Here is a 22,350-nt window from a genome sequence, read left to right as displayed (position 1 = left end):
CCTGTTAGCTTTTGCTGTGAAGTAGTGAGTAACTGAAAAGTTGTTGGTTTGCATTGTCACCATATTGACATATTTTTAAATGAGTGATATTTTCTCAGCAGGTTCATTTTTGGGATTTGAAGATGTTTACATCAGAGATATGGAGTACTGTGCCACGCTTGATGGTTTTGCAGTTGTTTTTAATGATGGCAGAGTTGGTTTCATTACACCAATGTCAAGTAGATTCGCTGCTGAGGTATATTCCCTCCAGTATTTATAGCACATGTTCTACAGTAGATATCTATTCCCTGGTCTCCACCTTCCAGTTAGCTTTGCATTTTAACTTCTGTTCAGCTACAAAGAAATAATTTAAAAAAAAATTAATTAAGAGTTAACATAAGAGTAGTACTGTATTTCAAATAAATATTTGAACTAGATTGTTTTAAGGACAGTACCTGTCTGTGGGAGAGTGTAATTAGCAGCAGGTGAATTTTCTAATTTTATTTGTTTTGGAATGTCATCATAGTTCTGAGGTCTTATTACTGTCTGTGACAGACAGTTCACTTACTAGTTATAAGTGTAGCAATATAAAGAGGTTTCTCCTGTGGCAAAGTATTGCAGCTATTTCTAGCTTTCAACAGAATTTAAGACTAATAAGTATAAGTCTGTTTCTGAGTTTGTTTGTTGGAAGCTCGTCTAAGCTATGTACTTTCTTTCTGTAGCTCAGCCTACAAATCTTACTACATTTTATCATTCAGTCTCTTCTAATCAGGCAGAAGGGCTAGATAATCTCTGAAGGGTCTCTTCAAGCTGAGCTATTTTGTTCTATTACAAAAATAAAAAAAACAAAAATAATTTATTTACTTGAGCCTAGACTCCTTCAAAGTCTTAAAATATTTACAGTTTCAGTGATTGAAGATGAGGGTTTTGTTCCCCTGCTTTGTGTTTTGTTTCCATCCTTGGTATCACCTACTGGTTTTTATGTGATAGCAGGGATATACTTACCTTATAGGTAATAACTTGCTTTGATTATTCAGAACTTTGTATGTAAAACCTAATTTCATTATTACTAATTGAAAAAGTAAAGAAAGATGCCAGGATGTAGGGGGGCTGTTTACCTGAGCTACATCATTAATGTTGATATTTGTAATAGAAATTTACTGAGTTGATGGCAGTCAGGTAGCAAATCATTTATATGGCATGCATAGGTAACACATGGATAGAAAGTGGGTATTATGATTGAAAGCACTGTTTAACTCGATGTTTTATGACTTCCTTTCTTTACAGCAGCTCCATGGTGTGTGGGCACAAGATGTGGTTGATGGAACTTGTGTGGCAGTGAATAACAAATACAGACTAATGGCATTTGGATGTGCCAAGTAAGTTTTGAAATAGTGGTTCAATGGGGAATAAAATATAAATTTCCTCGTGTAACACACATACTTATTAATTTTCACCAACTTGTGTTGAAAAAGTTTAATCATGAAAATGATTGGTCTTCCCAGTGTATTATATTATATTAAGAATCCAGGAGGGAAGGCCTGCTTGAACGGGAATTGCAATTGATATTTTTTTCCAGTTTTGAAGAGAAAAAGTGTTTAGACTAGTAGTAAGGATTGAAATTGTACTACAATTCCAGTTAATTTCAAAGCAGGATTATAAGCTCAATTTTAAGCATTTGTAATAAAGTTGAACAGAAGTAGCATTTTGTAGCAAACTGACAGAATGATCTGTTTTGACTGGGAAAAATCTTGCTTGTTTAAATATAGAGTACTTAGAAAACTTAAAAAATGTAGTTGTGGTTTTTATTTACTACTTTTTTTTTAATATATGAGGAACTACAGTTCTTCCTATATAACAGTGTTATAGATGGTGTAGAATGCAGTTTTTTTAAAAAGGTGGTTTTTTTTCATAGTATTTTATGACTGTGATCATATAGGTTGTCAAATGTCTTATCAAGTAGTGTTCTTCTAGCAGCAATGATAACACTGTGTGTGTTGGCATTTGCCTTTCAAGAACAGTTACTGTAATACGTAGGTCATAGTTTTCACTGCTGCACTCCTGATGAAACCCTGAAACCTTGGCACCAGGTAAAAATGGAATTTACTCCTACAGTTTGCAATGCAGTTGGAAGCCATAAAAATGTGTGGTTCATATCTACACATATGTTTAGAGAATTAAAAAGTCTTCCTGTATTAATAGTAAAACTTTTTTTTTCCTGGTCCTTGAAATGTATGTATAAGTGTAACTTGACATGGTATGTCTATCCTACGTACTGTGCAACAAGTTTGTAAATAAGTTGTTCTTTTGTATCTGGATGAGTTGAGTTAGTGAGAAAACAGAGTTATGTATGAAAATTAAGGCGTAACCCTTTTATTAACATCTTGAAATTGATGAGAAGTTAAAATGGATTGTAGTCTGAAGTGTCTGTAATTTCTTCCAGTGGCTCTGTGCAGGTTTATACAATAGATACCACCACTGGAGCCATGCAATTTTCTCATAAGTTGGAGCTAACACCAAAACAATATCCAGGTGAGATAATTTTATTGCTTGCATTTTCCAGCTGTTTTTTGGGTACTGGGGAAAAAAACAAAAAAAACCAAAAAAACCCATATTTTTAACTAGTTAAAATATGTTATTTTCTGTCACAACTGATGTCATTAGTTGCTACTCTTGCACATGCATACTGAATTACTCTTGTGTACTTACTCTTTTTGCTGCTTGCTTCTAATTGAGTTTTGGGTGTTTCATATGTGAGTTTTTTGATGTAGAGTGAATCTATAGCTGACAGATCGTGCTGCTGTCATGCTGTGTCTTTTGAAGTGCTTCAGGACTTGATGGTTCACACATGTCACTTTTCCATTACTTGCTAAGAAAATGAGAGATTATTGTCAAAACTGGTAACGAATGTAACAAAAGAGGCAGGAGTTAACTTGAAAAAACTGGCATGCAGAGTCCTAAGATTACAGAAAATATTTTATTGTGTAATCCAGCAGTCCCCTGCCAAAACTGCCGTGAACAAAAACCCAGTTTTTAGTGTAGGCTTAGAAGTGAGGAACATAAAAAGGGATGGGTTATGCCTTGAACTGTGCATGCCTGTAAATAACAACAACAAAAAAAATAAATAGGTAAATAAGAGTTTCACATTCATGTGATGTGCCAGGGGAAGAAGTTTCAAGACCGGCTATAAGATATTTTTTTCCCTGAAAACCATCTTACCAAAACTGCAATTATATGATTGTTATGGCATGGTGTGTTTCTGGCCTGTTTTCACGTATTCTTAGTTTTCTATTCGAACCAAAATTTATTTGAAAGAAAATGTTAATTCTTAATGTGTTTTTAATTCAAGTGGATGAATGCAGTGAAGAGTTACTGAAAAATCAAGTACTTATTTCTCTGTGTTCTGGTTTCTACTTTTAAGATGAAAGCAGTTGGAGAACATGGCATTTTTTCACATGATATTTTGCTGTCTGTTTTTTATCAGATATTTGGAATAAAACAGGGCCTGTTAAGCTAATCAGGTGGTCACCTGATAGCTGTGTTGTCATGGTGACCTGGGAATGTGGAGGCTTGTCCTTATGGAGTGTTTTTGGTGCTCAGCTTATTTGTACTTTAGGAGGTGATTTTGCGTGAGTATCTTCCTCTCATTAAATTGTAAAATATCATTTTAGAACACTTCATTTGTCTAATTAAGATAATGAGAATCTAATACATCATCTTAGTTTTTGATCCTTTGCTTTTATATAATTCCTTACCTATGAAAGTTGTTGATTGTTATTTAGGAGTTTTGAAGTGATCTTTCTGCCCATGAAAGCTAATTCTGCTAAAGATAGACTTTGGCAGACAAACACTGTTAAAATTCCCTTGGTGCCCATATAGCACCAAGGACATTGGCTAACACTCCACAGTGTTACATTTACTTGAGTCACTTAACATCACTTTATCTTTTAGGCTTTATAGCTGAAGATGGATGTAAATACAGAATCATATGGCAATACAAAGATAAGATTATTTCTTATTTTGATAAAGTAGTTCCAATCTCAAACTTTTTGTTCTGTTTTTAAGGTATCAGTCTGATGGTACCAAAAAGGACCCTCTTAAGATCAGTTCTATGGTAAGTATGAATGTAAAAATACTGTCGGAGGTGGATGCCTGTTGATTTATTTTTTTTTAATTATTTGTAGTAAAGCAGCTTTCAGAAAAGTGAACTGGCTTTCTTTAGCATTATTACACTTAATGAATGAGGTGTGTATACTGTTCTTCCTTATGCAAATGTTTCTTTGAGAGAAGGGGGGACAGCTGATATTTTTTTTCATCTGTTATACTTGATAATGAAGTATGTATGCAAAGCCTTATTTTTGATGTTGCTTGTAAGAATGAGTGCTTTTCTTGTGTTGGTTTTTTGTTGTTGTTTTGCTTTGTTTTTTAATTATTATTATTTACATCTAGACCTGGGGTTCAGAAGGGTATCATCTGTGGGTGATTTATGGGAATTCTTCTCAAAACATCAAGTCTGAAAGAGATGCAAAAAATGAAGCTCACCAAAGTGGTATTCTGCAGTTTCATTTCATCAAGAGTGCACTCACTGTTAACCCTTGTATGGTAAGGGGTTTTGTTTTCTTGTTGAGTTATTCTTCGTTAAATTGGTCATCTTATTGTAAAGTCTTTTGGATAATTGTTTAAAAATACTGCTTTGAAATAATGTAACATAAAGCCTACCACTATAAAGTGATGTGAAGGTTGAGAACTGCCATAATGCCTGTCTTTCATGTTGTTTAATTCGTTAATTACAATGATCAGATTACACAGAGCTGAAGGTTAATTTTGTTTTATTTTGTTTTGTGTTAATAGAGTAACCAGGAGCAAGTCCTCCTGCAAGGAGAAGATCGTTTGTATTTGAACTGTGGGGATGCAACACAGGCTCAGAATCCAAGAAATACTTCTGCATACTCTGAACATAAGCCTACCAGGGAAAGAGTTCCATTTTCAGAAGGCAGTTTAGATTCTCAGGGTTTAAGCACTTTACTAGGACACCGGCATTGGCATGTTGTACAGGTACTTCTTACTAGTTGCCTGTGTGTTCTATGCTTGCTAGAATTTTGCAGGTCTCATCCCTCTCTGCCTCACTCTTCTTCTCACACATCACTTTCTTCTTCTCTTTAGTACAAAATTGTTGCTATTTTACTTTCTCTTGGGTACAGCTTCTTGACAAATGGTAAAGGAATATTGACCATCTCTACTTTGTGGTTATGAATCTGCAGTCTAATCAATGAGAAAATCGGAACATTTTTTTGATCCTGGGAAGAAGTGTTTTAATTCCTTTCCTGTGCTAAGAGAGAGACTAAATGTGACATGCAAGAAATCCTTAAGGGATTAGTTCTGTTCTTTATATGTTTATGCAGATTGCTTTTAGCATATGCAACTGATGAATACAGCCTTATGATGTTGGCTGTATTTCAAGTAGTCTTAAATGGCACCTGTCTGTGTAATTCAAACCTTACAAAACAAAGCTTGGGAAGAAGAAATTACTTTCCAAGTGTAGTAATGGCACAGATTCTTATTTCTCTGTCATAGAAGAAAAATTAAATATCTCCTAATCTATCATTTTCATACTGGAATTTGAGATGTTTTGCAGAAATTTATTTGGAAAATTATGTACCAGTATGTTATTTTTTCACATAGAGCAGCAATTGCTCTTATCAAGCCACATGTGACACTAAGCATGTAGGTAAGATTCTGAATACAGTTGAATTTCCACTTTAACTGACTAGATAGAGCTTCTGAACTCTGATACTGAGGTAGGGCAAAGTCCTCATTCTCTGTGGGAAGAAAACTAGGACAACTTGGAATTTTTGTGGAGAGCAGCAACCCTCTGAGAACCAGCAGTTAGTTCATACCGAGGGCACTTAACTGCCTTGTATTAAACCAAGAACTGAAGTTTGATTTTGGATTGTTTCTTCGTTGTCTCTTGTGACATGAGGAGTCCAGGACAAAGATGTAATTTGATGCATCCCAGGGAAGTGCTTTCATAACAAGGCTTTTGATCATCCTGGTTTGCATTTTTGATTGGATCAAAAATTTCATGTCAACACTGGAAATCCTTCCTGAGTGCTGTGTTTATCAAAATGTGTACATTTCCAAGAAAGATGCTCATGAAAGAGAAGTGACTAAGGGGGGAGAAGTTAGTTATTAATCTATGGTGTCATATGGTGTGTTGTTAACGCACTTCTGTATTTCTTGTTTTAACAGCCTAACATTTATGATTCCATAGTGTTATTGGGGGAAAAAAGTAATTGTGGTTAAAAAAGGAGTACCAACACCAAAGGTGTTAAAATTAATCTCTATTTTATTGAAGCTTGAAATGGTAATTTTTGTTTGTTTGTTTGTTTTTATTTTAGATTCATAGTACTTATCTAGAAAGCAACTGGCCAATAAGGGTGAGTGATTTTTAAGAATGTGTTCTTTTTTCTTTAGAAGTATTGGGTTCTTATAACCATTCTTTCTGATTAGATGAGTTCTTAAAGATGAAATCATTATTTTAAATTACGGAAAGACATCTGTGTTGGGTATTAAAAGTAGAAAACGTAAAGATACTTCACAAACTGTGCGATCCTTCATTGCTTCATGGTGACATATCTGAGTTTGTTTTGTTTTCTTTTGACCAGTTTTCAGCTATTGACAAGCTTGGGCAGAATGTAGCTGTTGTTGGCAAGTTTGGTTTTGCACATTATTCCTTACTCACCAAAAAATGGAAGTTGTTTGGAAATGTTACCCAGGTGAGAGATTATACAACCTTATTGGGGAATACTTGGGAGGTTGTATTTGTTGGAATGTGATTCTCAGAGAAAACTGAACGTATCTTTTTAAGATTATCAGCCTGTAGATGCCCTGATTTTTCATATCTTGTTAATGAAATGCCTGAAACATCTTGTGGTTTCGGTGTAATTGTTCATGTCTGATTATGAGCTGTTCCAAACATGACTACATTTAGTCAGGTGCTGCCTTATGTCTCGTCTGAGAGTTTGTGTGCAGCTCTTCTTCGAATGTTAAACAAATAAATTCTTTCCAGATGAAAGGTTTGAAAGAGTTGGGGGTTGCCAGTAGACAAGGAAAGCTGTGTTTTGTAGGATATTTGTCCTTCATGTTCGGTTCTTCAGTACTTTCATTATTTTCAAACAGCTTTTTTAAACTGTGTTTCCACTGTCAGTAAAGTTTGTGTAGATTGTGTCTGTCTTTGAGATTACCTACAGAATGTACATATGTGTATGTGTGTATGTATTTTTTGAATGTATGTAGTTCACTCCGAAAGTAATTTCTCCTTATTTCAAAACTACAACAGACAAAGAGCATAAAGCACTGTTTGGTAGAGCAAAGTCTCAGCTACAGAACACTGTTTTTCAACATAATCACCACCATTAGGTATGCGTTTTTGTCAGCAATGAACAAGAGCCTTTATACTGCACTCATAAAAATATGCACCTGTGGAGATTCCCACTGTTGCTAATGGTGGGCTCACCACCTACCATCTCACCGTGCTCACATCCACTGGTTGGTCTCCAGAAATGTTCAGCAAGTGCCAGTGAATGCCAGTAGGTGCCATGCATCTGCTCCATCCACACTTCCACATTAGACACCGTTTTGTCAGACTGTCACTTGGCAGCTAAATACAATGAAATATTGGTGGAAAAGTTCAGTCTCTACTGCCATCCCATCAACATCAGCCTCTGATGTTGTGGGACAACATAGTAAAGCAGGAGGCATTACTTTCAGAGTTGCCCTCATATACGTATATATGCATTTGTCATTTGCTTGCCTTTTTTCTTTTTTCCTTTTCAGGAGCAAAATATGATGGTAACTGGTGGCTTAGCTTGGTGGAATGACTTCATTGTTCTTGCATGTTATAATTTAAATGATCACCAGGAAGAGGTGAGGAATTTTTCTTCAAAGTTAATAAATCTTGCTTAGTATATCAGAACTGTTCCAAAGCAGTAGTATAAATGTGAAAAATTTCAATTAATTCTTTTTTTCCAAACTAGTGAATGGAATTCCTTAAGTTTGTTCAGTACTTCAGATTTGGCTCTATTGTTCTTTAACTAGTTTAGATGTAGTAGCATAATGTAAAATTAATATAAGTGGATGTTGAACTACTATCAGTTTGTTAATTAAACAGTACCTGTACTTAAACTGCTGGTTTTCCTTGTAGCTGAGAATCTACTTGCGAACATCTAATCTTGACAATGCATTTGCACATATCACCAAAGTGCAAGCAAACACATTACTACTGAGTGTCTTCCGAGACATCGTAATATTGTTCAGAGCAGATTGTTCCATTTGCCTTTACAGTATTGAGAGAAGGCACGAAAGGTGAGTATTAGTATTTAAAACTTCTTGTGGTAACATAAGTCTGTTCTCAGTCTGAGTGAATTCTTAAAATAAAGTTGTTTGAGAACCTGCTGAATCACATTATTAAAAGTAATGTTGGAGGGATAGGTGTTATCTCTGTACACAACTGATAATTCATGAGTTTTGTTTTCTGGCTATATTCAGATGCACAGATGCAGAGTTAATGGCTGAAGTACACAGGCTATGTCTGTACAGTTGTGTGGTATGTTCTACCTGATAGTAACTTGAATATAAACAGAAGAAGGTACTGAATGACACCCACTGAACTGAGTATTTTCAGTCCAGACTGTTTCTTAACATCAGAGGTAGAAATCTGTGAGGGTGGAGGTGGAAAAGCAAAGGAGGAAAAAAGTTTGGTTTGTGGTGTGGTTGTGGGGAACTCTTCTGATGCAAAAGCAGCAGCAATGAAGAGACATATTTTCAGAGAATAAGCCAAGTGATCCTGGAGAAGAGAGGTCCCCAAATAGGTTTTGAGTATCTGAGAAGGTGATTTTTCTTCCACATTGTATATTTGACTTCAGTCGAATACAGGGGAGCTTTTTTTTAAGCAGAAAGTAAGCTATTGACCCACTGCAGAGGAAAATATTTTCTATGTTGTTTTTTCACAAAAACCTAATTGGTTTAGACCGAACCACCTGGAAGGTAACTGGAGTCTTATTCTAAAGTATGGATCTGATGACATGTTCCATCCACTCACACAGTTCTGTTACCCAAAATGGTCAAGATATAGTAGCCTTGCTTAGTAAGCTTATTTTATAACATTATATAGTGCAAATAGGTGAACCTATGAGATAACTTATTAGAGGGGAAGAAAGAGGAGACATCATTTTAATCTGTAAATTGTTTGCAAGGTTAAATTGCTTATTTTCATTAGGTTTATTTCAAGAAACTAATTTTGTGCAAAATGCTGCAAAACAATTGCTAAATAGTTACCTTTTATTTCAGTCTTAACCCTACTGCCAGTGTCCAGGTTCTTCAAGAAGTGTCCATGTCTCGATATATACCCCATCCCTTCCTTGTAGTGTCTGTTACATTGACATCTGTGAGGACAGAGACTGGCATCAGCTTGAAGATGCCTCAGCAGGTACTAAGAATTTGTTGCGTGGATTTGTTAGCTTAAGTCTCAGAAGTTAACAGACTGATAAATAAGTGATCAATTGGTTCTGTATAGTAAAATTACTTGTGTATTTTTTCTATCTTGCTTTTCTTGTATACTTCGAGAATTGAAAGGAAAAAAGAGTAAACTCTTACCACTTTTTCATACCTTTATTTGTCATGTTGTAAAGTTTGGGGCTGAATTTTGGAGGAAAATTTTGGAGGAAAAATTAAACTTGGCTGTAATTCTGGGGGTATGTTTCTCTGTTTTGTGTTAAATACTGAAAACTAGAGCTGATAAACATTGACTGAGATGTGAGGTTGATGCTATGTCTTACCTGTAGGAAATTATTATGGCCACTGAAAAGCACAGTGTGAAGAAAAACTGGATTTTTGTTGTCTGTGATTTAAGCTTAATTATTTGTTTATCTGGGGTATAAATTCCTGTAATCTTAGAGCAGTTACCTTAAGATAGTTGTAAAGTTGGACTAGCTGTGAGGTAAACCTCTAGATATATGAAAATATGTCTTTTACTTCACTTACCAAAGCCACTGGCAGGCACTGAAATACTGCTGTAGATGTAGAATCTGAAGGCTTTGTTTACTTCATCTTATTCTATTGTAGTCTTCCATAAACAGAACATGCAACCTGAGACTTCCATGTGTTCTTCAGGAGCATAAGGGACAGTGTGCTTGTCATTTCCTAGTCTGTTTTGCTGTGAGCCTGTGTCCTTACATATGAAATATCTGACCTCTAGCATTTCTTAATTTTGAGGAAAAGGTATTGATATTTTTTCGAGGACTGCTACTATTTTAAATGTAACTTCATACTGAATTTATGCCTTTTCTTCCTAAGAGCTCATGGTCTTCAAACTGTCACTCCTGCAACTGCATGCTTTCCTAGTAGGCAGATGTTACAGATGCTTGCTTACTCTGATGGTTTCATGTTCCAAAATGATGTTTCACTGTTAGCCTTACCTCTTCTCTGTTAAGTCCTGAAAGGACATAGTAGCATGCATAATCAAGTGATCAGATTTAAATAGCCCAGACTGCCAAACAAAAGCTGTCAAGCCAGTAGTTACACAACACTATCTACTTACATAAATATCGTACATTGGTAGTGACTGAAAGATAATCATTAATGTTTGCGCTGAATATAATATTATGCTGCCCTTTAAACAAAGCAGTAAGCCTGATGTAACATCACGCTTTTCAGTGTTGTCACTCATTAGTGACCTTAATTCTTCATGCTTCAAATTTCTTGGAGTACTGATGGATTTCCTGTCTCCATGGGCTTGGCTGGAGAAAGACCTTCTTAATTTTAGGCAGTAACAAACACATGGAATGGATCTAATAAACAAAATACCCAGTAATTACTCTTTTTGCACAAGAACTGTATAAATGAGTCTGTAGGTATTCAGTTCTGCTTCAGTTCTGCACTGAGGCATACTTTATCAGCTCTGTATGGATCAGGTGAATTCATTTGGGCTGAAAGGGGATTTAAACAGATAAATAAAACAACAAATGAAACTGTTCCTTGAAAGGTTGTGTACCTAGACACGTGTCTGAAGGCTAAAATAAGGGATATAAAATTCTAACAAAACATTCCTTGAAAATTTTTTTATTTCTTTTGGAATTATAAATTAACATCATATGTATATATATATATACACAAGTGTTATTCCAATTCCAATTTTGCAGCTTACAGTATAGAATCAGAATCATAGGGCTTGGAAGGGACCTCTGAAGATCATCAAAGCCAGTCTCTCCCTGTTAAAGTTGTTTCCCTGCAGTAGGTTGAGCAGGAAGGCATCCAAGAGCATCTTGAGTATCTTGAAAACAGTCTCATGGCTAATGATTGTGAAGCCAGCATGTGTATGTGTATATTTATAAATATAATGCACATATGTGGAATTATTGTGTGAAATTTTGTTTAAATTAAAATATTGTGCAATTCAGATTAAGCATTATGTAAATACACCTGCATCATGAAGTTTCAGGTCAGTTGTGGGCATGTGTGAACAAGGCTCTAAGTTTACAGGGAGCTGGCAGTTCATTTAACATAGTTGCAGCTATGTAACTAATGTCTTGCAAGTTTACACAGCATCTTATCTTGTAACATGTCAACTCATGTTGTAAAATGGCTATGGAAGGCAGTGTGTGAAGTTCAGACATGCCCTGTTTATACATGTTACTTCGAGCAGGTAAAAGTCCTCGGAACAGGTTGGATAGGTTTGGGTTTGTTGGGTTTTTGTTGTTTTTTATTGTTTTTTTGTTTTTACCAGAAAAGCATAAGCTGAGAACTCTGTGCAGCTCCCCTTTATGGGCAGAACTTGTCTTAGAGAGTAACAGAAAATGTAGTATCTTAAAATTTATGGATAATAACTGTGAGCTTTTCTTGCAGAGACAGTGCGGTCAATTTATTGTTCTTATTCTGGGATTATGTTGTGGTTACGTATGCAAAAATCTTGTAGTTTTGTGTTGGTTTTTTTTACTAATGTAATTTCCATAACACTTATTTATCCTTAGGCTTGTGAAGCTGAAAGTATTATGCTAAACTTAGCAGGACAACTCATTATGTTGCAAAGGGATCGATCTGGTCCTCAGATACGTGACAAGGACAGTAATCCTAATCAAAGGAAGCATGTGAGTAAGCATAAGTTAAATGTTGTGATGGCTTCAAAGATGACAATGACTGGAGAAGTTGTGATTGAGTGTGGTTCAGGAATTTAAAATGCGGAGTAGATATTTATGAAAAGAAACATATAATTTTCCAGGATTAATTATTATCTGGAAATAAATAACTGCTTTCCTGGTACAAGGTAGTGCTTACAAGGTAGTGTTTTCTCAGGTGCTTTGCAGAGAGATAAAACTCTTGGCTAAAAGAACAGCTCCTCTGAAGGTTTAAAAACAAAGAATAATTTGTTTGATGTGTTTTTTGTTGTTGTTGATTTTTCTTTTTTAGCTGCCTTTTTGTGCTCCAGTTGTACTAGCCCAGTCTGTTGAAAATGTATGGACTACTTGCAGGATCAACAAACATAAGCGCCACTTATTGGAAGCCCTTTGGCTCAGCTGTGGTGGGGCAGGTATGAAAGTCTGGCTTCCCCTCTTTCCCAGAGATCATCGAAAGCCACATTCCTTTCTGTCAAGACGGATCATGCTGCCTTTCCACATCAACATATACCCACTGGCTGTTTTGTTTGAAGATGCCTTGGTTCTTGGTGCTGTTAATGACACTGTGCTCTATGACTGTTTATACACTCAAACCAGTGCTAGAGAACACTTGGAGGTTCTCTTTCCTTTCTCTATTGTTGAGAGAACCTCTCAGATCTACCTCCATCACATCTTACGCCAGCTCTTGGTTAGGAACCTTGGTGAACAAGCCTTGCTTTTGGCTCACTCCTGTGCCACGTTACCATACTTTCCTCATGTACTAGAACTGATGCTTCATGAAGTGCTGGAAGAAGAAGCTACCTCGCGGGAACCCATTCCCGACCCTCTGCTTCCCACTGTGGCAAAATTCATTACAGAGTTCCCCCTCTTCCTGCAGACAGTTGTTCATTGTGCTAGGAAGACAGAGTATGCTCTCTGGAATTATCTTTTTGCTGCTGTTGGAAACCCAAAGGACTTATTTGAAGAGTGCTTAATGGCCCAAGACTTGGACACAGCTGCCTCTTATCTCATTATCCTACAGGTAATGGTATGCTCTGTATTGCAACTGTATTATTTTTAAAAAAAATCTTCATGCCGAAGTTATTTATGCTAAACAAATTTTAAGTTCAGTGATAATGAATATCAGAATATTGGGCAATGTGAGTTGTTAGCTTACTATTACAAAAAAGCAAAATCTTCTAATTTCTGTTATTTTTGAATGTGACATAAGGTTTGACTTAATACCTTTTCTTGTCAGTGGCAAACACAAATGACTTAATTATTCTTTTTTATTTGCAGAATATGGAAGTTCCAGCAGTTAGTAGACAACATGCTACTCTCCTGTTTAACACTGCCTTAGAGCAGGGAAAGTGGGATCTTTGTCGTCATATGATCAGATTTCTTAAAGCCATTGGTTCTGGAGAAACAGAGACACCTCCAGCTACACCAACAACTCAGGTTTGTTGTGAAAACAGTAAATACTGTAAATCAAATTTTCCATGATCTATCTTGCTGTTATGCAGTATGTTTACTCAATTGATAGTAAGTTTGGGTTTTCTTGGTTTTAGGAACCTAGTTCAAGTAGTGGCTTTGAATTCTTCAGACATCGCAGCATTAGTTTATCCCAATCAGCAGAGAATCTCCATGGCAAATTTAACTTGACAAAAACACTGAGTATGCCATCTGGCCCATCAGGAAAAAGGTAATGTCTTCTCCTTCCCTACTTTGCTAGGTAATGTACTAGCTCTCTTCCCAGTTTAAGCTATGGTATTGCATGCTAGAGCTAAATTTGTCATTATCTCCCTCCACAGCATTCTGTATTTGTTGTTTCTAGACTCTTGTAATGCTTGTGCCTCACTTATGTTCTCTCACAAAAACAAACATGGAGAAGCCTGAGGTCCTCCACAAGCTTAGTCTGAGTCTTCACTGACAGTCACGCTTCTCAAACCTCTCACATCCCTGAACCATTAGGTGGGGGTCAGAGTTGCAAAATCCCTGACTGTAAGAGCAGAGCAAGTCAGAGACCACCTCATGAAACTGAACTTGCACAACTCCATTGGGGCTGAATGATTTGCATCCCAGGGTCCTAAAGGAGCTGACAGATGTGGTTGCCAAGCCACATTCCATCATATATGAAAAGTCGTGACTGACAGCTGAAATCCTAGATGACAGAAAAAAAGGAAACATCACTCCTATTTTTAAGGAAGACGTGCTCCTCAATATGGAAATCTTGAAGGCACAAGAACAGGCTGGCCCTGAATGCTGTAAGGCAAACCATAGGGGAAGAAGACAAGTGTGGATGAACTGGGAGCTGTTGTTGAGAAAAAGAGAGTCTATGTCCTCTGGGAGGAGGAACAGGCTACATGGGGAGATTACAAGGGAGTTGCTATGGTATGCAGGGAGGAAGTTAGGAAAGCAAAAGCCCGACTCGAATTTAGATTGGCCACAACAGTAAAACAGAATAAAACAATCCTTTTACAAATATATCAAGGAAAAGAGGAGAACCAAGGAAAATATCCAACCCTTACTTGATGCAGCGGGGAATGTGGCCACTGGGAATAAGGAGAAGGCTGAGGTCCTCAATGCCTTCTTTACAACTACCTTTAATGGGCAGACCAGTTATCCTCAGGGCACTTTGTGCCCTGATCTGAATGACCGGGATGCAATGCTGAATACACCCCCAGTGATTCAGGTGGAGACAGTTAAAGAGCTCCTCCTCCACCTGGACTGCCACAAGTCCATGGGACTGGACAGACTCCACCCTTGGGTGCTGAGGGAGCTGGTGGGGGTGATTGCTGAGCCGCTCTCCGCCATCTACCAGCACTCCTGGTTAACTGGAGAGGTCCCAGGGGATTGGAGACTTGCTGATGTGACTCTCATCTACAAGAGCCGTAAGGAGGATCCAGGGAACTACAGGTCTGTCAGCCTGACCTCAGTACCAGGGAAAGTTATGGAACAAATCATCTTGCGTGTGATCTCACAACATGTGTGTGGTGTCCAGAGGATCAGCCCCAGACAGCCACAGGTTCATGAAAGGCAGGTCGTGCTTGACCAACCACATTTTCTTCTACGACTGGGTGACCAGACTGGTAGATGAGGGAATAGCTGTTGATGTAGTCTACCTAGACTTCAGAAAAGCCTTTGACACAGTCTCTCACAGTATTTTCATGGGGAAACTGGATGCCCGTGGCCTGGACAGGTATACCCTTCTTTGGGTAAGGAACTGGCTAGAGGGTCATGCCCAGCAGGTATTGGTTAATGGAGTTAAGTCCAGCTGACAACCTGTTACAAGGAGTGTCCCCCAGGGGTTGGTACTTTGTCCCATTTTGTTTAATATCTTTATTGATGACCTATATGAGGGGATTGAGTGTACCCTTAGTAAGTTTGCAGATGACACCAAGTTGGGAGGAGGTCAACCTGCCTGAGGGTAGGGAGGCCCTTCAGAGGGATCTGGATAAGCTGGATTGTTGGGCTGAGGTGAATGGGATGAGGTTCAGCAATGCCAAATGCCAGGTCCTGCACTTTGGCCACAATAACCCCATGCAGTGCTATAGGCTTGGGGCTGAGTGGCTGGATGACTGTGAAGAGGAAAGGGACCTGGGGATGTTGGTCGATGCTTGGCTGAACATGAGTTGACAGTGTGCCCCTTCCAACCCAAGGCATTCTGTGATTCTGTTACTAATGCTTGAATTTTCTCTAAAATTGTTTCTCAGAAGTTACTTTGCAATGTCATCTGCTTTTTGTATTTATTTATTGTATTGTATTGCTTATGGTTTGGTGTTCTACAGGTGCTGCAGTTGCAATCTCCTTTGGTTATTTCACTTTACCTATTGTGGCAGTGATCCCACTTATATTCTTTTGGAGAATATAAGGCAGGAAGGAATGTTGGAAGCTGTTCTTTTTGGTATATGGAAAACTGCTCCACTTGTATTGCAGCAGTGGCCAACAGTCCATACAACTCAGTTCAGTGTTTCACTTGACTGTTGTCTGTTTTGTCCATAGGTGGAGTAAAGACAGTGACTGTGCTGAGAATATGTACATTGACATGATGCTCTGGCGACATGCCCGGCGCCTGCTAGAAGAAATCAAGCTGAAGGACCTTGGTTGTTTTGCTGCACAGTTGGGCTTTGAGCTCATTGGCTGGCTGTGCAAGGAGCGAGCCAGAGCTGCCCGTGTGGAAGACTTTGTTAGTGCTTTGAAAAAGCTACACAAGGATTTCCTCTGGCCACTTCCAGTCATGCCAGCTTCATCTATTAATTCACCGTTCAAGAATGGAAAGTACAAGACAGGTGCTGTAACATATGGGTTGATTTGGATTAGGTTCTTTTCTGCAGTCCTACTTCCATCAGTTTGAATATCTCCTTCAGTTCATCCAAGCAAACTGGCTGAGACTTATCACCTGTGTAGCTTGCTCACACAGGGCATATTTTCTGAAGGGATTTTGTTTAGCATAGACCTCATCCCTTCTATGGTCTGTTACTGAGGTTTCTTGGCTGCACTGGAATGGGTATCACTTGTGCAGATAATAAGTTGGACTGAGATATTGCTTGCTGATGTGTAACTGCTACATAACATTATGAAAATAGACATTTTTATATAGTTTTTTGATGAGAATTTAATTATTATGTATTAAAAAAATACAAAAACCTCACCTATAAAATTTTCTATCTTGTAGAGGACTAGAAGTTTGAAAGCTTTCTGTAAACCTTTGCATTGTTACTCTCAATACACTGGTTTACCTTGATACAGCAGAGTTGATATTCACTACCAAATATTTGTCTTCCTGGTAGTAGCAGCACCATTATTTAGTTCTGTTGTTGCTATTACTGTATTAGCTGATGGTTCTTTTATGGCAGTGCAGGTATAAATAGCTGATGAGAAATTTTTGAAATATCTGAACTTTTGCTATATTCCTTTGACTTTGTTGAGCTCAACAAATTGAGCATTGATTTAGTTGCAACTTACAGCTTCCTGAAGTACCTGAAGAGAACTGTACAGTGATTCTTTTTGATGATTACATGACTTTTTTTCTTTATTTTATTTCAGCTATGGGAGAGCAGCTGATAAAATCTCAGTCAGCAGATACCTTTGTAAGTATGGAAATGGACACAGGGGTTTCAAACACACCTCGGAGTCGCAGCTGGCTTGGCACTATCGGCTCCTCTCAGAGGGAGATGGACACAGCCTCATCCCATGGACCACACATGCAAGATGCGTTCCTTTCTCCTTTGCTAAGTAAAGGTTAGTCACACTTCCTTCTGTTTGCTTACTGGAAAAATGCACCTGGAAGTATTGTGCCTACATTCTAGTATTTGTATGTGATGGCTGTATTGTTGCTTCTCACAGCTGCTGAAGTAATGTTGGGCTGTGGGGAGGAGGAAGAGAACATAATGAAAAATAAAGACAATTAGCCTGATATAGTTTCTTTTATTTTTTCCCACAACTTTTAGAAAAGTAAAGTAAAAATTGTGTAATTCTAAAAAAAAATAAAGTATATAGCAGATATTAAATGAGAAGAAAAAATATTTTTCTATTGCACCATCTTGTGCTGCTGTCTGATGCTGGTCTGGATGAACACCTTTGAGTTCAGTGGACTTTGATAAGCATTTTGAAACACTTCGGTTTAAACAGAAGTTAAATCAGTAATCTCTAAATATTGACAGGTGAATTCTAGTAATAGTTTCATAAATAACTAAAACAGTGGTTTGCAATTACTCAATAATTGAGCAGTTTCGGTAGGGAGTGGTTCAGAAATACTGAGTCTTAATTTGTGAATGTTTTTGGTAGGTGACGAATGCAGCATTGGTTCAGCAACAGACCTGACTGAAACAAGTTCAATGGTGGATGGTGACTGGACCATGGTGGATGAAAACTTCTCCAGTCCAAGTCTAACACAGTCAGAGCTTGAACATCTTTCTCTAGAACTGGCTAGTAAAGGGCCACACAAGTCACAAGTTCAGCTGAGGTAAGTTAAATACTCACTGCACTTGAAACAAGAAATGAATAGTAGTAACCAGCATTACGAGAAAGAAACACCATCTATAGACTCACATGCCAGGATTTTGAGGGGTACAAAGTTCAACAAGACCAAATGCCAAGTACTGCGCTTTGGCCACAACAGTCTCAGGCAGTGCTACAGGCTTGAGGTAGAGTAGCTGGAAGACTGTGGGAGAAATGGATGTAGGGGTGTTGGTTGATGCTTGGATAAATGTGAGCCGTATGTCCAGGCAACCAATGGCATGCTGGCTTGTATCAGAAATAGTCTTGCCAGTAGGAGCATGGAGGCAATTATCTTCCTGTACTCAGCTCTGGTGAGACCACACCTCAAGTATTTGGGCTCCTCACTGTAAGAAAGACAGAGAGGCCCTGCAGTGTGTCCAGAGAAGGGCTGTGAAACCTAAGTCTTATTAAGAGTGCCTGAGGGAACTGATTGCTCAGTCCAGAGAAGAGTAGGCTCAGGAGTGACCTTATTGCTCTCTACAACTACCTGAAAGGAGGTTGTGGAGAGCTGGGTGTTGGCCTTTTCTCCCACATAACTAATGGTCAGACTAAAGGCCTCAAGTTGCACACTGAGGTTGGCTATTAGGAAAAATTTCTTTGCAGACAGAGTGGTCAGTTGCTGGAATGGGCTGCCCAGGGAGGTGACTGAGTCACTGCCCCTGGAAGCGTTCAAGAAACATTTAGATGTTGTACTGAGGGACATGGTTTAATGGGGAAATATTGGTGGTAGGTAGATGGTTGAACTGGATGATCTTGGAAGTCTTTCCCAACCTTGGTGATTCTGTGAAAACAATTCAGTGGGATGCTTTTCTTCATATAGGTACTTGCTACATATCTTCATGGAAGCAGGATGTTTGGATTGGTGTATTATCATAGGTCTTATCCTCAGAGAGTCTTCAGTAATCAACCAGGTTTTCAGTATAATGCAGTCCTCTGACATTGATGGGGAAATCTGTCAGAATATCAAGACTGGCCTATATGCTGTTGACAAATGGGCATCTACAGATTGGTAAGTGTTATTTTCTGTCTTGATTTCCATTCCAGTTATGGATACTTGGTTACTCAGTAAGTTGCCTAAAAAAATAAGTTGGGGTCATCTTAGCCTTAGATAAGCAATTATTTTAAAACACTTTTGCAAGAACTTTATGGATAGTCACTTGATGGAGTTGGAGTCAACCTTTTATGGGTTCTGTACACGAAGAGTGCTAGAAGATAACCTTTTATACTCAACATCTCCTAATGAATGCTTATTAGGCGTTTGGCAGAAGTAGTATAATTAACTTTATTAACTCAAGGTTTCCCTTACCATTATTTTTCTAGCCCTGGGTACAAGCCATTTCTAAATGTCATCAAACCGCAGATCCAGAAGCTGAGTGAAATAGCAGAAGAGCAAGTGCAGCCTGAAGCTTTTCAGCCAGTGAATCCCTCTAAGGTTACAGAACAAGCAAACATCAGAGCTGAGGAGAGCAGGACTTCGTCTAGCCATGGCACTAACCCTCAGAGTGATGCTGGCAATAGCAGTGCTAGCAGGCATGAAGAGGACAAGTCCAAGACTGAGGATGAGGAATCATTTCAAGAGGGCAGTTATGACTGCACTGTGTCTTAAGTGAAAAATGAACTACATCCCAAACATCAGGTGTGAAAGGAAGCAAAGCAGCTCTAGACATGCTTCCATGTTTTGGAGTAGGATTTCTCTTTTATATTTAATCTTTCAAATGTAAATTGGGGATAACGTAACTAAGGAGCAGTTTCATCTGGTAATGTCAGAAGGCAGATTTTCTTTTCTTTTTTAAATGCAGTCTTCAGACTGGAGCTCTGGGTTTTGATACCTAACAGTGCTGAGAGACAGTGGACGCACACATAGACAGGTTCAGCTAATGTCCATAAGGCCCGCTACAGCACAGACACGTTCTGGAGATGCTACTACAGTGCTTTTTACTTGAGTTTAAAAGGTAAAGAGGAGCTTAGATCTGAAAGTTATTCTCCTTCCCACCTCGCCTGCCTAAGAAATGTCTGATCAATGCAAATGGGTTTAATATCAATATTTTGTATGAAAGGAGTGTAAAATATATTGTATGTTTTTTGTGAATACTCTTGTACAAATATTCAAGGCTGTACCATATTTGAAGGTACCCAATATGTATTGTGCATGTTTCTAGATTCCTAGTAAAGTCAAAGCAGAGTTGCACTTCTTTCTGGATGAAGCATACTTTACTGACCGAGCAGAGACACAAGGTGGCTTTTTTTTGTTGTTTTACTGCCACTTACAGATCTTATACTTGGGTTTAAGGGATTGCTGAAGGTTATTTATTTCATTGTAAATTCTTTTCTGAAAAATGGATTTTTTTAAATGTAAATATTCATCATATACTCTAGCTATGAGAAATCAGTTTAAAAGCTCATACTTAGACATTTTTTCAAGCATTTTATAATATGCATTCTTGTAACTAAGACTTATTTAACTTTCATACAATGTTATGAAAAGCTGGCTGCAGAAGTCTGTTGCTTTGAGGTACTTATTTTTTCTAGCTGCTGTCCCTATGTAATAACTACCTGTAACAGTATTAATTTAGATATTAGCTTCTTTGTACTGTGCAATCTGAACAAAAATGCAACATTGCTCATTTTATACAAAATAAACTAGTTTATTTTTTATAACATCACTTGATTACTGACATGGACCAAACAAGCCATCATAGGGTAGTTGCAGCACCTGTTGCTTTCGTAGTGTAGTTACTAAGTGCACATCCCTTTAAACCCTGAAAACTAACAGCATTCACATTTAAGTTGAAATAAATTGTGGTTTCATTGCCTCTCTTTCCTTTGCAGATAAGATCAAGTGCTTTAAAATGTAAAACATTAAATGGTTGCTTTACAGTGGCTTTACTAAGCCAGTACAACCAGTACAAGTGCAATAACAGTATTACCTGGAAAGGTGGAGATTTAGCGAATGGAGCTTGAATCTTCACCTACGAGTTGAAACTAATATCAAAGTTACAGCAAAGAAGTCCACTTCAGGAGCCCAAGCATTAAGTTTAGTCTGCATCATAGTTACTGGTTATAGGCAACGTCTGTCATACTTCCTTCTTTCCAATTTAGGACCTACAAGCCTGTTGTGATCTGACATCAGAATCCACTGTTGTTCTAAGGGGATATTTAGAAGGCTTTTTTGTTTTGTTTTGTTTATGGAAAAACCTATTTAATTTCTAAGTTTTCATGTTAAAACAAATAAAACCTGTGCTTCAAGTTAATATTTTTCTGTGATTCTGTGGTAATGCTGCAGGCCAAGCCCAAACCTTATCATCTTTCTGCTGTTCAGGTTTGGATCTGTACAAGCAAACAAACACGTTAATTGATATATGACAATTCTTGATATTAAAATTCTTACTGCTGTGCTGCTGTTGTTTAGCAGTTAAATCTAGTTGTGGAATTTCAGAAGTTTGTACTTCTCTGGTAGTAATTATCTCTATGCAAACTACGTGCTAATTTTGTATTTAAATTCCACTGCTGTTATACTGTGATTAAAAGACAAATGCATTCAACTTTACCTGCAGTTACTCCTGTGGAAAATCGCACTTCAAGCTAATGGCAGTGATCCCTGACAAATGCCTGACAAACATTGTGGTAATGTGCTATATAATATAGAATAGCTGTGTTGCAGAGTTGTTTGTTCTACAGGATAATATCAGGCTTCTAAGTTAAATACTGCAGCATGTGGAGAGCCCCTGCTGGGTGTAAGCTCACCTGGGTGGGACAGCACAGGTGTAGTGGAGTAGATGATGGAGCAGCCTTTTCCTGAAGGACTAACCAGTGAAGAGGAGGACTGCACTGAAGTGGTTCATGAAGAGTGAAACCCTGTGGGAGGGACCCCACACTGAAAAAGGAGATAACCACGATGTGGAAGGAGCAGCAGCGACTTCCCCAGCCCTGTGTGCACTGCCAGGAGGGAGGGAAGTAGAAAACTTGGGAATGTGCAGGTGTAAAGCTGAGCCTGGGAAGAAGGTGGGGGTGGAAGAAAGGTATTTTCAGTCCTATCCCTTTCTCATCAACCTACTTTAATTTCAGATTGGCCATAAATTAAATGTTTTCCCTAGGTCAGGTCTGTTTCTTGCCTGTGATGGTAGATTATCTCCCTGTCCTCATTCCAATCCTGAAGCTATTTCATCATACAGTCTCTCCCTGCCCTGCTTGAGGAGGGGCAGTGCAAGCAGCTTGGCAGCCA

The 22,350-nt window shown here is 38.1% G+C and overlaps 1 protein-coding gene across 3 annotated transcripts in view; it reads left to right on the top strand.

Moving 5' to 3' along the window:
• Positions 1 to 21,379, top strand: part of RIC1 (RIC1 partner of RAB6A GEF complex) — a 49,380-nt gene extending 28,001 nt beyond the window's left edge. The window contains exons 6-26 of one of the 3 annotated variants that reach the window (XM_015848970.3): positions 99 to 235; positions 1,267 to 1,358; positions 2,423 to 2,511; positions 3,464 to 3,608; positions 4,045 to 4,093; positions 4,429 to 4,581; positions 4,831 to 5,034; positions 6,378 to 6,416; positions 6,645 to 6,755; positions 7,816 to 7,905; positions 8,183 to 8,343; positions 9,328 to 9,466; positions 12,006 to 12,122; positions 12,442 to 13,170; positions 13,428 to 13,586; positions 13,697 to 13,830; positions 16,131 to 16,417; positions 17,175 to 17,369; positions 17,916 to 18,093; positions 18,949 to 19,137; positions 19,449 to 21,379. In XM_015848970.3, the coding sequence (XP_015704456.2) occupies positions 99 to 235; positions 1,267 to 1,358; positions 2,423 to 2,511; positions 3,464 to 3,608; positions 4,045 to 4,093; positions 4,429 to 4,581; positions 4,831 to 5,034; positions 6,378 to 6,416; positions 6,645 to 6,755; positions 7,816 to 7,905; positions 8,183 to 8,343; positions 9,328 to 9,466; positions 12,006 to 12,122; positions 12,442 to 13,170; positions 13,428 to 13,586; positions 13,697 to 13,830; positions 16,131 to 16,417; positions 17,175 to 17,369; positions 17,916 to 18,093; positions 18,949 to 19,137; positions 19,449 to 19,734 (3,683 nt within the window). In that variant the 3' untranslated portion in view covers positions 19,735 to 21,379. The remainder of the gene's footprint in view (positions 1 to 98; positions 236 to 1,266; positions 1,359 to 2,422; positions 2,512 to 3,463; positions 3,609 to 4,044; positions 4,094 to 4,428; positions 4,582 to 4,830; positions 5,035 to 6,377; positions 6,417 to 6,644; positions 6,756 to 7,815; positions 7,906 to 8,182; positions 8,344 to 9,327; positions 9,467 to 12,005; positions 12,123 to 12,441; positions 13,171 to 13,427; positions 13,587 to 13,696; positions 13,831 to 16,130; positions 16,418 to 17,174; positions 17,370 to 17,915; positions 18,094 to 18,948; positions 19,138 to 19,448) is intronic. The other 2 variants (XM_015848971.3, XM_015848972.3) reach the window with 2 other exon arrangements.
• Positions 21,380 to 22,350: the final 971 nt, after the last annotated feature.

This window comes from Coturnix japonica, chromosome Z (assembly GCF_054131305.1).
Source record: "Coturnix japonica strain WE chromosome Z, WE-NBRP24, whole genome shotgun sequence".
NCBI classification, from domain to species: Eukaryota; Metazoa; Chordata; class Aves; order Galliformes; family Phasianidae; genus Coturnix; species Coturnix japonica.
The sequence above is the reverse complement of the archived record's forward strand: the minus strand, read 5'-3'. Positions and strand labels throughout refer to the sequence as shown.